This window comes from Magnolia sinica, chromosome 13 (genome assembly GCF_029962835.1).
Source record: "Magnolia sinica isolate HGM2019 chromosome 13, MsV1, whole genome shotgun sequence".
Taxonomy (NCBI): domain Eukaryota; kingdom Viridiplantae; phylum Streptophyta; class Magnoliopsida; order Magnoliales; family Magnoliaceae; genus Magnolia; species Magnolia sinica.
This window is the reverse complement of record NC_080585.1, coordinates 57870631-57887476: the sequence shown is the minus strand read 5'-3', so window position 1 is coordinate 57887476 and position 16846 is coordinate 57870631. Positions and strand designations below refer to the sequence as shown.

General features: G+C 41.8%; 1 protein-coding gene across 6 annotated transcripts; it reads left to right on the top strand.

Moving 5' to 3' along the window:
* Positions 1 to 362: 362 nt before the first annotated feature.
* On the top strand, positions 363 to 15724 carry LOC131224380 (dihydrolipoyllysine-residue acetyltransferase component 5 of pyruvate dehydrogenase complex, chloroplastic-like). Of its 6 annotated transcripts, none has more exons than XR_009160866.1 (4): positions 363 to 496; positions 620 to 703; positions 14761 to 14950; positions 15070 to 15724. XR_009160866.1 is itself a non-coding variant. In XM_058219879.1 (3 exons), exons 1-3 carry the CDS (start codon positions 452 to 454, stop codon positions 14423 to 14425), a joined length of 246 nt encoding a protein of 81 aa, XP_058075862.1. In that variant the 5' UTR covers positions 363 to 451; the 3' UTR covers positions 14426 to 14500. The 6 variants fall into 6 exon arrangements, 1 of the variants encoding a protein (XP_058075862.1); XR_009160864.1 differs by having other exon boundaries at positions 14659 to 14950; XR_009160865.1 differs by having other exon boundaries at positions 14647 to 14950.
* Positions 15725 to 16846: the final 1122 nt, after the last annotated feature.

The following is a 16846-nucleotide window of genomic DNA, read 5'->3' as shown; positions in this document are numbered from 1 at the left end:
TTACATCTTGGCTGTTAACATCTGGTGACTATGGTAAAGTTATAGATAGGCCCAAATGCTTATTTATAGGAAAATGACCAAAATAAACCCAGTTGCTCCTATTGACAGGACAATCTTTCTTCCCAGAAAGAATGATTGTACTATGCTCATAAACTGTTAGTGCTATATAGATAAAGATGTATCTGTTGTGTGTGTGTATTGTCTTCTTATAGTGGTTAAGTTGAGAATGCATTGTCAGATAGAAAGACTGAGTAGGCTTGCCATCTCCGCTCCGTCATGTGGTGATCGGGGTCTTGAATCTTGAAAATCTACCTACAGATGGGTTGCGTGGTAATAATATCACTGATCAGAGATCCTCAACACCCATTGCACATATTTCAACATGTACATGGAAGAGTACTGATAGTCACTTGTGGATTTTGTAGGTACATTCACTCTTTCAAACCTTGGTATGTTTGGTGTTGATCGCTTTGATGTAATTCTGCCTCCAGGAACTGTAAGTAGTCCATATTGAACTGCTTCCATTTGCAAGGTCCATTGAGCTAAGCAAGTTTAGAAGTTGGTATCCTCTCTTCAATTGAGAGTCTGACTACTAAATTTACAATGGACTATTTTGCAGGGAGCAATCATGGCCGTTGGAGCATCCCAAATAACTGCAGTTGCTACCAAGGATGGCCGGATTGGTGTGAAAAGTCAGATGCAGGTGAGAAACATTCTACCTGATTAGTTATTTAGAGGCCTGGAACCTCCAGCCTTGAGCCTTCCATAAACTCACCTGGAGAAACTGTAACGTCTTGGATTTCGAGGGTCGAGCAATGCTCAACTCCCGAGATCCAATGCATCACTTATGCAACATAGATAATGATGTTTAAATGTTGTCCATATTAGTGCGTTAAACATGAGAGGGATTATACTAAATCAACATATCATACTTTAGAGATAATTAAATTAAGCGAACAGAAGACTGAGATAGGTATATAAGTAGGTAAGTGTTTCTCAATCCCCAGAGTATGAGTATGATACCAGGCTGAATATATACATGTATTGTTCCAAAATTTATAAAATCTTAGAGTGTAAATGTCCAACTAATCCATAACACTGTGATCCCGGCGACGCAGCTCTAAGTCTACATAGACTCACCTGAGAGCTGCACGTAGGAGAACTCCTCCTCCTCGTCTAAGAAATCCAGCTCCGTCACGTAAGCCACATCATCATCTGTAACTAAAACAGGGTTTGGTTAGTGTTTTAAAACACCGTCCTAGAGTGGGACTGACTGATCAACTCAGTGGTAATATAAGGCAAAGGTTAACATGTTATCAATTCAATCAAGCAGTAATGATAAAGCAATACAATAATTACTTCCTAATTACTCTTGTTAATGCAGAAATGATATGCAGTAATGATGCATGCCCTCGCCTGCACTCCCTCAGCAACTCCATCTCACGATCGCGCATGAAAAACTCCCTAAATGCGCGCTTCCTCGCCAAATCACATGCAATGTGGTGCATAGTCGTGTTAACCAAGTAATTGATTATGCTTATTCATACAGCAAATTTAGGAAGCTAAGGTACCTCCCTTTATATCATTAACCCAAACGAAAGATCCATCTAGGGTTGTCAATCCTAGTTAATCATATACGATAGACAAGTTGTAGGGCATCACCCCTAATGAAAGTAGTGGATAGGCAAGTTCAAGAGTTTACACTCGAGGTCACTACGGGGAGGCTCGTCACCTCAGCGTAGGCCTAATTTATACTCAAGGTCACTACGGGAAGGCTCGTTACCTTAGCGTAGGCCGACAGCCCGAATACAGTGTCCCATACTACCGTATTCGGCTCACGAGTTTGGGTTGCTCACTGGTTACTACGGGGAGACTTGTTATCCCAGCGTAATCCAACAGCTCAACTACGGTGTCCCATACCACCATGCCCGACTCATGAGTCTTAGTGGATTGTAGTACCATAGTTGAAATGGGTTTCACATTAGTAAGTGGTACCTTAGATTCAATCAGTAGCGTCCATACATGGTAAACACACAATAGGCCAATCGGGTTATTTGATAAGCTCGATTAGTACGAGCATACATTGAATTGATCGACACGGAGCGCGAAAGCACTCCATGAGGCCTAACCACTATCGACAATCATCGTCCGGCTCGGATTCATCGAGCGTATCCAATGTGGCGAGAATAATTCGGTCACTCAATCGGGAACCGTTACCGATTTTCTAGACTACGTAGTAGTCCCAATCATACATAAATGTAATAAGTAGTCACATATGTTACTCATAACAACATTTAACAAACAATTCAAACATGATTCTCATTTGGGCATTTTATCAAACACATTGAACATGTTATTATATATATGCATTTCGTCCATCAATCACATAGTAGCAATTTACATTACATGAAAGAAACTATAAATATGGATAAGGTAGTTGAGAATTCTATCTCATCACCCTTATTAAAAGCAATTCATCAAACAATTTCACATTCAGACATTTTATCAAACACTTAGCTACCATTACCACCTACATGAATTAAATTAGTTATAGTATATATTCTGGCAAATCCTTTCATAAAGGAGTTGTCATACAAACAACGAACATGTATTCTAGATTAATAGTCATGACAAGCACAAATCATAATTGCAATTTCATTCAAACAGTTCAACAAACACATGGAATGCATTATATATTCACATAGTTCAAACACATGTATAATTTATCGAATACATCGTAACTAAGATCATATGACAGCAATCAAGTCAGATATAAATCATTATTAACATTAAAAGCCTTGAAAACTATAACCTAAATGTTTATAGTCTGCACCTTTTGTCGGATTGCTCGTTTCAAACTCAGTTCGAACACAAGATTATCGAAAACGGAACGACAACACCTATACGATGAAATAGGTTAGCTATTTCGTCGATTATTCTATTCGGATTCCTAAAACAAGATTAGGGTTAGGATTTCTTACCCAAATCGAAGTTGGAATGGCTCGTGTAGTGATGGTGGGGAGGCGATTCGGTATGTGGTGTAGTGGGAGTGAATCCTAGAAACGATCTCCCGAACTCTCACTCTACTCCTCATTCTTTTCTCTTCTTTTCTCTCTTCTCTCTCATAGGGTTAGAGAAATTCGTATGGTATGAGAGAGGGGTGATTTAAGGTCCTTATATAAGCCCAGAAGTGATGTCTATAGCCCCAGGACCATGGTATACTTAGGTTATAGTCAAAGGGTGCCTGTTTTTGACAAACAGGGCCCTTAGGAAGGTCCATTTCTCACCTAAGTCACGGAGCAAGTTCCCTGACCGTGGATCTATGCAAGGACTCCATTTTTTGTGCGATTTGACAAACAAATGGCCGTGAAGGACTTGTATCAGATCAATGGTCGTCATTCCTCGATCAGGGCCACAAGTATACCGATTGGTGCAGAGAAATTTGCCTGACCCATGGGTGAAGTTTAGTCAGAATCTGATGGTCTGAAGTCTTCAATTTCACCTACAAGCGAATGGTCCAAATCACTTAAGTTTTAAGTTAGTTTCTAAAGATATTCGCGTTTCTCACACACTTCGCTCAAGACTTAAGTTGTATGTTTCTGGATACTATTTGGGCTCAATTCTCACGATGGTTGTCAATTCCAATATGACGGTCGTAACCTTATAGTTTCGCAGTCATCGGACTTTCGACGCTCGGTCCAGGTCCGATACGGAGTTTCAATGTGCTTCTGAGAACAACTGGGTTTTGGAATTTTCCCGAGGTTTTTAGATAATGTTGAGTTAGTGATTTAGTGGTTTTGGGTCTTGCAGTTCGTATAGATAGTGGTTCAAGCTAATCTACCGATTAATTTACTTTTGCACTTAATTAATTCCATCTAATTTCTATAGAATTCGGTCTTTAGTAATTTCTTCTTGAGGTGGTACTCGGGTCCTTATACGGATTTTTCAGAGACGTTACAATCTACCCCCCTTAAAGAAAAATTTCATCCTCGAAATTAGTACCGTTTTGTACTCCTCGAGGATCTGAGGGTAGTTCTTTCGGACTTCGGCTTCTGTTTCCTAAGTAGCCTCTTCCTCAATGTGGTGAGTCCATAATACCTTCACAAGTGGAATAACTTTGCTGCGTAGCACCTGTTCCTTCCTATCAAAAATATGTGTTGGTCGCAACACATAAGTAGCATCTTCACTTAGCTGCACCTGCTCTCACTTGATAATATGGGTAGGGTCAGGAACGTATTTCTTCAGCATCGATTGTGAAATACGTTGTGCACGCCAGCGAGTGGTGTGGGTAAAGCAAGGCGATATGCTACCATACCCACTCGGTCTAGAATCTGGAATGGACCAATAAATCACGATGTGAGTTTTCCTTTCTTTCTAAATTGAAGGACTCCCTTCATGGGGGAAACCTTAAGAAATACACGGTCCCCAACTTCGAATTCCAACTGCCGCCATCGTGTATCGGCGTAACTCTTCTGTCTGCTCTGGGTTACGAAAAGTCGATGCCTGATAATGTCAATTTTCTCTGAGTTCGCCTGTACTAAATCTGGGCCAATCAATCTCTTCTCTTCAACTTTTGCCCAACAATGGGGTCTTGACATGGGCGCCCATACAGTGCTTCGTAGGGAGCCATGCCAATGCTCGCCTGGAAGCTGTTGTTATAAGCGAACTCAGCATAGGGAAGACAGTCATCCTAACTGTCCTTGAGATCAAGCACATATGCTCACAAAATATCTTTAAGTATCTGATTTACCCGTTCCGTCTGCCCATCGGTCTATGGGTGGAACGCGGTACTGAACTTTAGTTTCAATCTCATTGCTTCCTAAATTCGAGTTCAGAAAATGGACGTGAATCGCTTGTCTCGATCCGACACAATCTCCATAGGCATTCCATGCACCTGTACAATCTCCTCGATGTACAACTTGGCTAAATCATCTGCTGAGTTTGAAACTCTAATCGGGAGGAAATGAGCCAATTTCGTCAATCGGTCCACAATCACCCAAATGGAGTCATGCCCCTTTCTCGTCTTTGGTAACCCGAAAATGAAATCCATAGATATGAAATCCCACTTTCACTCGGCTATGGGCATGAGCTGAAGTAAACCAGGAGGTCGGCGATGCTCGGCCTTGACTTGCTGGCACGTAAGACAATGAGATACATAATCGGTTATGTGGGCCTTCATGTTGTCCCACCAGTAAGAACGCTTCATATCCCTATACATCTTCATACTTCTAGGATGCATTGCCATCCTTAAACCGTGAGCTGCATCCAGGACTTCCTTTCTCAGGTCATGGAGATTCGGAATGCATAGGCGGCCGCGATATCTCAAACCTCCATCTAAGACAACCCTCCATTCGGAGTCTTCACTATCACTCGCATGTTCTCTCATCTTCACCAACAGTTCATCTTCCTTATGAGCCACAATGATTCGGTCATTAACAAGTGGCTGTACGTGGATGTGTGTGACGCTCTCGAACGGCTCCTTTACTGTAGTCTTCTGTTTGAAGTCTCGCACGAACTCTACCATATTCCATTCTTCTATCATTAGTGGAGCTGCAAATTCTATCGTCTTCTTACGGCTTAACGCATCGGCCACAAGGTTAGCCTTACTAGGGTGGTAGGAGACCTCAAACTTGAAGTCTTTCAAGGTTTCCATCGAACATCGCTGCCTCATATTCAAGTCTCTCTACGTGAATATATACTTGAGGGTCTTGTGGTCGCAAAAGAGCTCGAACTCATCTCCGAAGAGGTAATGTCTCCAGAGCTTTAATGCGAAGATAACTGCTATCAATTCTAGGTCGTGTGTGGGGTAGTTCTCTTCATGTTTCCTTAACTGTCATGATGCATAGGTGATCACTCTGTCCCTTTGTATAAGAACATAACCCAAACCAACACGTGACGCGTCGGTGTATATAGTGTATCTGATCCCTTGCTCTGGCAATACTAGCACCGGTTCGGACGTCAGCTTGTCCTTTAATTCTTAAAAGGCTGCTTCTGCTTTCTTATTCTAGGCAAACTTAAGATCTTTTCGAGTGAGTTGCGATAACGGTCGGGCTATCTTGGAAAAGTCTTTAATGAATCGGTGATAGTAGTTGGCCAATCCGAGGAAACTCCTCACTTTTGTTACTAACCAGGCTGCTCCCAGTCCTGTATCGCGGTCACCTTAGCAAGGTCCACGACAATACCTTCCTTAGACACAACATGTCCCAGGAACTTGACTTCTTCCTTCCAGAAGTCACACTTTCGATTTGTGCAAACAATTGATCTTCCTGAGAGTATTGAAGATTGCTTGCAGGTGTTCTTCGTGATCCTTCCGACTCTTGGAGTATATCTGGATGTTATTTATAAACACGATGATGAATCGATATAGATACGGGTGAAACACCCAGTTCATGAGGTCCATGAACATAGTCGGTACAAGCCCAAATGACATCACAAGGAATTCATAGTGCCCAAAACTAGTTCTGGATGCTATTTTTTACACGTCTTCATCCCTGACACGCAACTGATGATAACTAGACTGTAGGTCAATTTTTAAGAAATACTGCATCCCTTTCAACTGGTCAAACAGGTCATCTATCTTAGGCAAAGGATACTTGTTCTTGACCGTAACGTGATTCAGCCTGCAGTAATCAATACACATTCACAGTGATTCATCCTTCTTCTTTACAAATAATACAGGTACTCTACAAGGAGATACGCTAGGCCGTATGAAACTTGATTCCAACAGATCATCTATCTGTTTCCTCAATTCCTCCATTTCACATGGAGGCATGCGGTATGTTGGTAAGGAAATGGACGTCGTACCAGGCACAAGGTCGATAGTAAAGTCGATCTCGCGCCGAGGAGGTAGTCCAGATATCGTCTTGAACATGTCTGTGAAATCTTAGACTACAGGGGTGTCCCCGAGTGTCAGACCATCAACATTTTTTAATACGAAAGTGTAACAACTTATGCGGTAGGGCCAACTAACCTGAACTGGGAAAGTAAAGGTCGCGCCCTCAGGTCCATGAGCTGTCACCAATCTGGTATCGCAGTCGATCTTTGCCTTCATCTTGGTGAGCCAGGCCATACCAAGGATGACATCATAATGACATAGTGGGGCAACAATCAGATTAATGAACATTGTTCTGCTTCCTAAGTCTATCGAGCAATCCTTATAAATCTTGGTAGCGTCTGAGAAGGTCCCTTTGGCGGTAAGGAGTCTCACCCCAATCATAGGAGTAGTTCCTAATACTAGTCGCTTGATTGCTGCGTATGATATTATTGAAATGGTGGACCCGATATCCACCAATAGAAATACAGGTGTACCTTGGATGTGGGCAGTGACTCGAAGCTAATGGTATCGCGGTTGCTGACTCGGATGCTTTAGTTGCAAGCGCATGTACACATGTTTGTTGTGAACGATTCGATTGTGCTGCCATAGGTCGTTGAGGTGGCCAACTTCGAGGTATAGGTGGTCGGTAGAATGGTTGTGCTAGAGGTGCCGGTCGTAGAGGTGGAGCTGATATAGCTTGTGGTAACTGACGGTTGATCTTCTGAGGTGGCATAAAGCCGTTGTCTCTCATCTTAGTAAAATAATAAGTGTCTGTATGGCCCATCCTCTTACAGTAGGTACATCACAAATATGATCACCTCAGCTTGGTCGGTGGAGTTGTAAGCCTGGGAGGCGAATCGGCATGTGGCCTCTTGCCGAGGAATGGTCGGTTCGGAAAATCAGGTCGAAGCCTCAGGCCCATGGGCATACGTGTACGGGACAATCTGTCTCCATCCTGCTCAGCTCGCAGGGACATGTTCACTAGCTCAGCATAGTTGAGAATGCTAGCGCAACACATCTTCGTGCAGATATCAGGCCCCAGACCCTCAGAAAATCGCTGCATCTTCATCGGCTCATCTGCTAGGATCAAAGGAGCGCATCTGGTTAGCTTCGTAACCTTGTTTTCATACTCTGACATGGTCATTCCTCCCTGTCGGAGGTGAAGAAACTCACCCTCCTTTTCATTACGGTAAGTGGGGAAGAAGTACTTCCCATGGAAGCGAGTCTTAAATGCGTCCCACGTCCACACGTATCCAGTGGGAACGGTTCGTAAGATCCTGTCCCACCATAGACTGACTTCTATTTCAAACATATATGTAACCAGCTCTACCTGGTCTACCTTAGTACAGTGCAATGGTTTTAACATCTTGGATATACGATCCAACCAGTATTCAGCCTCCTCAGGTCCGTGAGTACCCACAAAAGTGGGAGGACGAAAATGCTGAAAACGCTCAAAAAGATCGCTGGTATTCATATTCCCAGCTGGCTGCATAGGTGGTGCGGGTGGGACCATATTCATGTTCTGGGCAATGGCCCTTGCAATGATGGCCAAAAACTACTGCTGCTACCACATCAAAAACATCATCTGCTCCAACCTATCGGGAGAAGGAGCCGACTGAGGTACATGTGGCGTCAATGTAGACACATGGTTCTGTCCCAAAACTGTTGGTGCATTCTGTGTCGGCCCATTGGTGGGGTCATTGGCCGGTTGTGAATCCGGCATGGTGTCACTATCCGGGCCCAAGCTGGGGTCCGTATGGCTATCGCTTAGGGGAGGTGCCCCGTCATTCGATCTGCCAAGTGCAAGACGTGTCATATTTCGAGTGGTTTTCGGAGGCATTCCTTATATACAACATAGGGTGCAACATGTGTAAGATTTAAAATAACGGGTGTAACACGTGTAAGATTTAGAATAACATTACTCAATTTCCCAAACATTCTACACATTCCAATTCAAAAGGGCTTCATGCATTTCATTTAACCAAAAATTGTCACAATACATGAGATGTAGTATTACATGAATCATGACAGAAGATGCATGTGAGCTAATCTAGTAGAAGTTTCACACCGACTAATCCAACATATAACTAAGCCTACCAAGGCTATTACATAGAAAGCAAGAAACAAAGCAAACCAAAAGACGACTATAACATATGTCTAGTCCTCCGACTCTGGCGAAGGTGGAGGTGCACCCTTATCCTGCATACAGCACAGGAGGGCCTTCAGGGTGCGAGACATCTTCTTGCATTTCTGTTTCAGGTAAGCCTGATTCTCTTCAAGCTTTTGCTTCAATTCGGCCTGGGTCTCCTTGATTTCCTGATTCAGGGCGGCCTGATTCTCTTCAATCTAAGCCATGTGGGCTTCCAAGGCGGCTCGATCATGGTGGTCTTCAGGTGTAGCAAGAGGAGGTCCCTCATCAGAGTCTCGGGACACCTCTTCTTCATCACTTCCTTCTTCCTCACCGCTTTCCTCTTCACTACCTTCTCCATCTTCACTTGCATTATCCTCTTCACTTTCTTCCTCTATCTCATCCTTGGACTCATCAAGCCTTCCTTGTCGCTACTTGGGGCCTATGCCCATATTGTTGAGTGTAGTGTCACTGATGATATGAATTGGGACATGGTTCTCCATATGGAGCCGGAAGCTGAAATTTCGGGCAATCTTAATAAATCGACCGAAGGGAAGTGAGGCATCTCCCCGTGTAGATCATGTAGTGCCCATAATCTGAGACAAAACACATGTAGGCAGGCATAGCTTGTCTCCCTGACCAGCTCTGTATAAGAAATCCATCATAAGTAGAGTGCATTCCATGCAATTACTCCACTTGGGATACACGTTATATGTGAATATGTGGTGGAATAGGCAAAAATCATTTGTCATTTTGGTCGATGCAAGGCTAATTCCTCCCCTCCACCGGTCAAGCTGGCCGTAAAGGAAATGTGTGCGGCGATTTCTTTCTCATTCACTAGAAAGGTTTGTCTAGCTAGCATGCACAAGTCCACGTTCCATACCCATGATATGAGCCACCACATCTACGTTGATTATGGCCTCCTCTCTTCCCAAAGGGATAGTAAACTGAAGAGGCTCCAATAGTGGGTTCCATATATGAGCGTAGAAGGCTCGTACGGTGCTTTCGTTCGTATGAGTATTTCCCTCAAATGTGGGATCCCATCCATTTTCCAGGAGCATGTCCATTACTGGGTACAACCTGAAAAGTCTTTTATCAACATGAGCCTCGAATACAACTTTATGGTTACGGAACCTACCTAGTTCGATGCTCGCCGGTAGTGATCTTTTGATGGGGATCCGCAGGTTAAGATCCCGTTATAATTTTCTCTCTCTCCAGGCGCTCGTGCTTGCTTTGGCGCTCGTCTTCTTCTTTAAATGGGCTAGACGGCTAGGCCCGACTTCATTCGTGGACGCCATCTTCTTCCTCATGAGGGAAAGGAGTGTGGAGAGGGAGAAAATAGTAGCAACTAGCTTAAAAAGAGCCATAGAGTTGAAGAAAACTTGAAAGGTGAGATGGGTTGTGGATTTGGAGGGCTATGAGACACATAAGAGAGCTTTTGTGCTCAAATAGTAGGAAATGAAAGATAGAGGGTTGTAAGAAAGGGGTTTTAAGGAAAATGGTGGAGAATGAGTGTGTAATGTAGAAGAAGAAGAAGCTTTGTGTTTGGAAGGGAGATTTGAGAGAGAAAATGTGATTTTGGAGGGGTTTAGAAGCTTAAAATGGGAGTGGAATAGAGCTAGGGGGTAAAATAGAGGGCCCCACACATGTTACAGGGCCCCACACAAGTGGGTTAGGGCGGTGGGCCACCAAAACCATGGGCCCACCCCGAGCTGTTGGAGGTGCGGGAGGCGCCAAGGTCCTTTGGACTGCTGACGGTGTCGCCGCCTGGGGGCTGTGGCCACCCCCTCCCGGTGTGCCGGAAAGGTGCGGGGGACCCCTTGGGTGCCACCGTATTTTGTGATTTGGGCTCCTATGCTCGTCAGATGTATTTCCTCGGCCCATTTCACACATAATCACGCCTTTTGGCATGTTTCAAGTTTGAGATTCGCTGACTGATAGCTTAAACCCGTCGATTGATGGTCTAAAAAGGAATTGAGATCATTTCACATGATCTTAGACACATACGGGTTACATTTCTACAGTCAATCTCGCCCGTCGGTGAAACTTGGGATCCTACGATCATTTCTACATTTTATCGCCCCGTCCTAAGTCAAAGTACGTCAGTGTGCGTCGTGTTACCATAACCTAGGTCCAGTTTAATCTAAATCATGCTTTGATACCAACTTGTAACACCCCGGATTTCAAGGGCCGAGCAAAGATTAACTCCAAACATCCAACGCATCACTTATGCAACCTAGATAATGATGTTTAAATGTTGTCAATATTAGTGTGTTAAACATGAGAGGGATTATATTAAATTACCATATCATACTCCAAAGATAATTAAATTAAGCGAGCGGAAGACTGAGATAGGTATATAAAGTAGGTAAGTATTTCTCAATCCCCAGATTATGAGTATGATACCAGGCTGAATATATACATGTATTGTTCCAAAATTTACAAAATCTCAAAGTGTAAATGTCCAACTAATCCATAACCCTATAATCTAGGTGACGTAGCTCTAGGTCTACATAGACCCGCCTGAGAGCTGCACGTAGGAGAACTCCTCCTCCTCGTCTAAGAAATCCGGCTCCGTCACGTGAGTCATATTGTCATCTGTAACTAAAATAGGGTCTGGTTGGTGTTTTAAAACACCTTCCTAGAGTGGGAGTGAGTGATCAACTCAGTGGTACTATAAGGTAAAGGTTAACATGTTATCAATTCAATCAAGCAGTAATGATAAAGTAATACAGTAATCACTTCCTAATTACTCTTGTTAATTCAGAAATGATATGTAGTAATGATGCATGTCCTCACCTGTACTTTCTCAGTGACTTTATCTCATGATCACGCATAGCAAACTCCCTAAACATGCGCTTCCTCGCCAAAACACATGCAATGCGGTGCATGGTCGTGTTAGCTAAGTAATTGATTAGGCTTATTCATACAGCAAATTTGGAAAGCTAAGGTACCTCCCTTTATATCATTAACCCAAATGAAAGATCCATATAGGGTCGTCAATCCCAGTTAATCATATACGATAGGCAAGTTGTAGGGCATCACCCCTAATGAAAGCAGTGGATAGGCAAGTTCAAGAGTTTACACTCGAGGTCACTACGGGGAGGCTCGTCACCTCAGCATAGGCCTAATTTATACTCGAGGTCACTACAGGAAGGCTCGTCACCTCAGCGTAGGCCGACAGCTCGAATATAGTGTCCCATACCACCGTATTCGGCTCACAAGTTTGGGTTGCTCACTGGTCACTACGGGGAGGCTCGTTACTTCAGCGTAAGCCGACAGCTCGACCACGGTGTCCCATACCACCATGCCCGGCTCATGAGTCTTAGTGGATCATGGTACCATGGTTGAAACGGGTTTCACATTGGTGAGTGATACCTTAGATTCAAGTAGCAGCATCCATACATGGTAAACACACAGTAGGCCAATTGGGTTATTTGACAAGTTCGATTAGTACGAGTGTACATTGAATTAATTAACACGGTGCACGTAAGCACTCCATGTGGCCTAACCACTATCGATAATCATCGTATGGCTCGGATTCATCGAGCGTATCTAATGTGGCAAGAATAATTCAGCCACTCAATCGGAAACCGTTACCGATTGCCTGGATATGTAGTAGTCCCAATCATACTCAAATGCAATAGGTAGTCACATATGTTACTCATAACAGCATTTAACAAAAAATTCAAACATGATTCTCATTTAAGCATTTTATCAAACACATTGAACATGTTATTATACATATGCATTTCGTCCATAAATCACATAGTAGCAATTTACATTACATGAAGGAAACTATAAATATGGATAAGGTAGTTGAGAATCCTATCTCATCACCTTTATTAAAAGCGATTCATCAAACAATTTCTCATTCAGACATTTTATCAAACACTTAGACTACACATTACCACCTACATAAACTAAATCAGTTATAGTATATATTATGGCAAATCCTTTCATAAAGGAGTTGTCATACAAACAACGAACATGTATTCTAGATTAATTGTCATAGCAAGCATAAATCATAATTGTAATTTCATTCAAACATTTCAACAAACACATGGAATGCATTATATATTCACATAGTTCACACACATGTATAATTTATCAAATACATTGTAACTAAGATCATATGGCAGCAATCAAGTCAGACATAAATCATTACTGACATTGAAAGCCTTGAAAACCATAACCTAAACCTTAATAGTCTGCACCTTTTGTCAGATTGCTCGTTTCAAACTTGGTTCGAACACAAGGTTACCGAAAATGGAATAACGACACCTATATGATGAAATAGGTTAGCTATTTCGTTGATTATTTTATTCGGATTCCTAAAACAAGATTAGGGTTAGGATTTCTTACCCAAATCGAAGTTGGAATGACTCATATAGTGATGGTGGGGAGGCGATTCGGTACGTGGTGTAGTGGGAGTGAATCTCAGTAACGATCTCCCGAACTCTCACTCTACTTCTCACTCTTTTCTCCTCTTTTCTCTCTTCTCTCTCCTAGGGTTAGAGAAATTCGTATGGAATAAGAGAGGGGTGATTTAAGGTCCTTATATAGGCCCAGAAGTGATGTCTATGGCCCTAGGGCCATGGTATACTTAGGTTATAGCCAAAGGGTGCCTGTTTTTGACAAACAGGGCCCTTAAGAAGGTCCATTTCTCACCTAAGTCACGGAGCAAGTTCCCTGACCATGGATCTATGCTAGGATTGCATTTTTGGTGTGATCTGACAAACGGATCAGCCGTGAAGGACCTGTATTAGATCAATGGTCGTCGTTCCTCGATCAGGGCCACAAGTATACCGATTGGTGCAGGGAAATTTCCCTGACCCATGGGTGAAGTTTGGTTAGAATCTAACGGTCCGAAGTCTTTAATTTTGCCCACAAGCGAATGGTCCAAATCACTTAAGTTTCAAGTCAATTTATAAATATATTCGCATTTCTCACACACTTTGCCCAAGGCTCAAGTTGTACGTTTCTGGATATTATTTGGGCTTGATTCCCACGATGGTTGTCAAGCCCAATATGACGGTCGTAACCCTATAGTTTCGCAGTCATCGGACTTTCGACGCGTGGTCCAGGTCCGATATGGAGTTTCAATGTGCTCCCAAAAGCAACTAGGTTTTGGGATTTCCCCGAGGTTTTTTGATATTATTGAGTTAGTGATTTTAATAGTTTTGGGTCTTGCAGTTCGTATGGATAGTAGTTCAAGCTAATCCACCGATTAATTTAGTTTAGTACTTAATTAATTTCCATCTAATTTCCATAGAATTCAGTCTTTAGTAATTTCTGCCTAAGGTGGTACTCGAGTCCTTGTACGAATTTTTCTGAGACGCTACAGAAACTGTGAATCCTTGCAGGTGAATGTTACTGCAGATCTTCTGCGTTGTTTGTCTGACGCTCCAGACATCTGTTATTTTATTTTTATTTTTACAATTTGGTTGTCTAATGCTCCAGACATTTGCATTGCTTTATAGTATGTATGAGTAGATCATGTGGTGGATAATTTTGCGAATCTTATTTTAATTCTCTTTAGGAATCCGTCTGTTCGTGGATGGTTTTGCTTCTTTAGTTTCAAATACAGAGGTTATTATTATTGCAAAGAAGATAAAAAGGATGATTTCTAGCCCTAGTTTCAGTTGAAGATTCTAATTCTCTTTAGCAATTCGTCTCTTCGTGGATGGTTTTGCTTCTTTAGTTTCAAATACAGAGGTTATTATTATTGCAAAGAAGATAAAAAGGATGATTTCTAGCCCTAGTTTCAGTTGAAGGCAGCCCCGACGTAATTTCTTCTTAACTGTCTATTTTATAGGTAAATGACGATATGGTTATTTCCACTTTTGCTATTCAATGTGATAATGCAACCAAATGCACCCTAAGCCAGATAATGACATAGTCAGATTTCTATGCCACTGGTACCTATCGTTGCTTCAACTGGTGGATTAGTTGATACCGTCAAAGAAGGTTTCACCGGATTCTAGATGGGATCCTTCAATGTTGATGTAAGTAACAGTTCTTTTATTCATCGATTGAATTCCCCATCCATTTTAACTATTCCCTTTATAAAAACTGAATTCACATTCCATGTTCCTTTTTCGTTTTTATTTTTTTATTTTTTCAGTGTGAGGCTGTCGATCCTGTAGACGTGACTACAGTTGCCACAACCATCAAGAGAGCCCTTTCTGTCTACGGCACGCCTGCTTTCACTGAGATGATTAATAACTGCATGGCCCAATATCTTTCCTGGAAGGTGAGTAAAATTCTAAGTAACCTATGCTTAGATGAATGGAACTTACAAGAAAAGAAACCATATGAAAAATGGATATAACCTACACATTAAACGCTGATCTGCAAAATGATGCCCCAACTTAGTGTAAATATCCCTGGTATTTCAGAAACATAGTGAGGGAAACTAGTAGAATAAGGAAGAGGTGTGTAAGATGGAGGTGGAGAAGCTAGAAGGGAGGGATTGCATTGTGGCTTGATATTTTGGGGTGGGTTTAGAGTTCAGAAAATGGTAAATGCCTGTGGTGTAAGGACGGGTTCTGCTAGGATATATCGTGTGATGAATTCCCTTTCTGTACTTTGTCTAGGGAAATCAGGAGTACACTTGATATTTCACTCTCTACTCTCTGTGCTTTTTTCTTGTCTCTACTCACTATGGCTTGCAGGCTTGTGATTGCAAATCCAACCTACTTCTGCTAGAAAACTCCGGGTAATACATGTGCCAGCATGGGTATGATGATTATGGAAAGTTCGCCTTAAAAAAAAATCCATTTTTTTTTTGTATCTTTGCTGCTCACCTAATGACCAGACTGGTCTGATTTTTCGATTTTTCGGCCATGGCACATACACGATGGGGCCACAAGATAACAACTGTATCTTCCATACATGGGAAGAGTTGGATTCAAAATTCCACTTTCGCTAGTAGCCATCACATTTCTCTTAGTTTATATTGATAGAAATATATTTTGGATGGTGTGAAATGGTGTATTTTCTGTACTAGGCATGCCACCTCATTCCCTTTGAATGCATTCGAGGCCATCCTAATGCAGCTTCAGAAACTAGCTCCAGAGCTGCATCGTGTAAGTTGTAAATTTAGATATTGGAGTTGTTTATTTAATTTCTCTATTTTCATGCAAAAGATATATAACGTGTAGTAATTCTAGCTAAGTTAAAACGATAGCTTTCTTTTACCTTTGTCCTTTGATTTCCATGTAGGTCTACTACTGCGGTATTTGAATATCTTTACCACGAAGACTATCCGGCTGCTTTGGAAAATCTTCATTGCTATTTCGATTATAGGTAAATGTTATGTTGTTCTATTTTCTATTTTCTATTTTTTTCTGTTTCTGGAGAAATTTTTATTATATATATTTTGCCTGAGAATCAACTTAGGTTGCAACCTTGAAGTTCCAATTTTGGTGGCTTTAGATAACGATATCATATCTCTATGCGTGAACTCCTTTTGCTCCCATGTGCAAACACTTCTACTGTCACCTATTTTCTCCTTTTCTCTTCACCTTCTTTGTCAAGATCTTGTAAATCCATCTAGTTCATGAAATTGATGTGAATTTTACAAATTTTGTTTTTTATATATAGAAATTCCTTTGGATGTTGTTGGACTACCCTGCTCATGAAATTACAAAAATTCAATTGGTTCTAAAATTTTCTTAAATGCTATTTTGCACCAGAAGGCATGGAACTGCTCCCTTAATTCCAAGTCAAACTCCATCTATTAAAGCTGTAACTTGCAAAGCTAATCCAAGCTACACATACTGGCCAGATCCATTTCTTTCTTTTTTGGATCATTTTGGTGCTACTTTGAAGTTCCTTTTTGTATGCAAAATCCTCCAATAAAGTTTCCCTTATTATTATTATTTTTTTTCTTTTTCTAT

Bases quoted from the DNA above. Each gene is read 5' to 3' on its own strand.
- LOC131224380 (XM_058219879.1), top strand. From the start codon at position 452: ATGTTTGGTGTTGATCGCTTTGATGTAATTCTGCCTCCAGGAACT. The intron at 497-619 runs GTAAGTAGTCCA...ACTATTTTGCAG, and splicing joins TAATTCTGCCTCCAGGAACT to GGAGCAATCATGGCCGTTGG. The intron at 704-14,308 runs GTGAGAAACATT...GAATCCTTGCAG, and splicing joins GTGTGAAAAGTCAGATGCAG to GTGAATGTTACTGCAGATCT.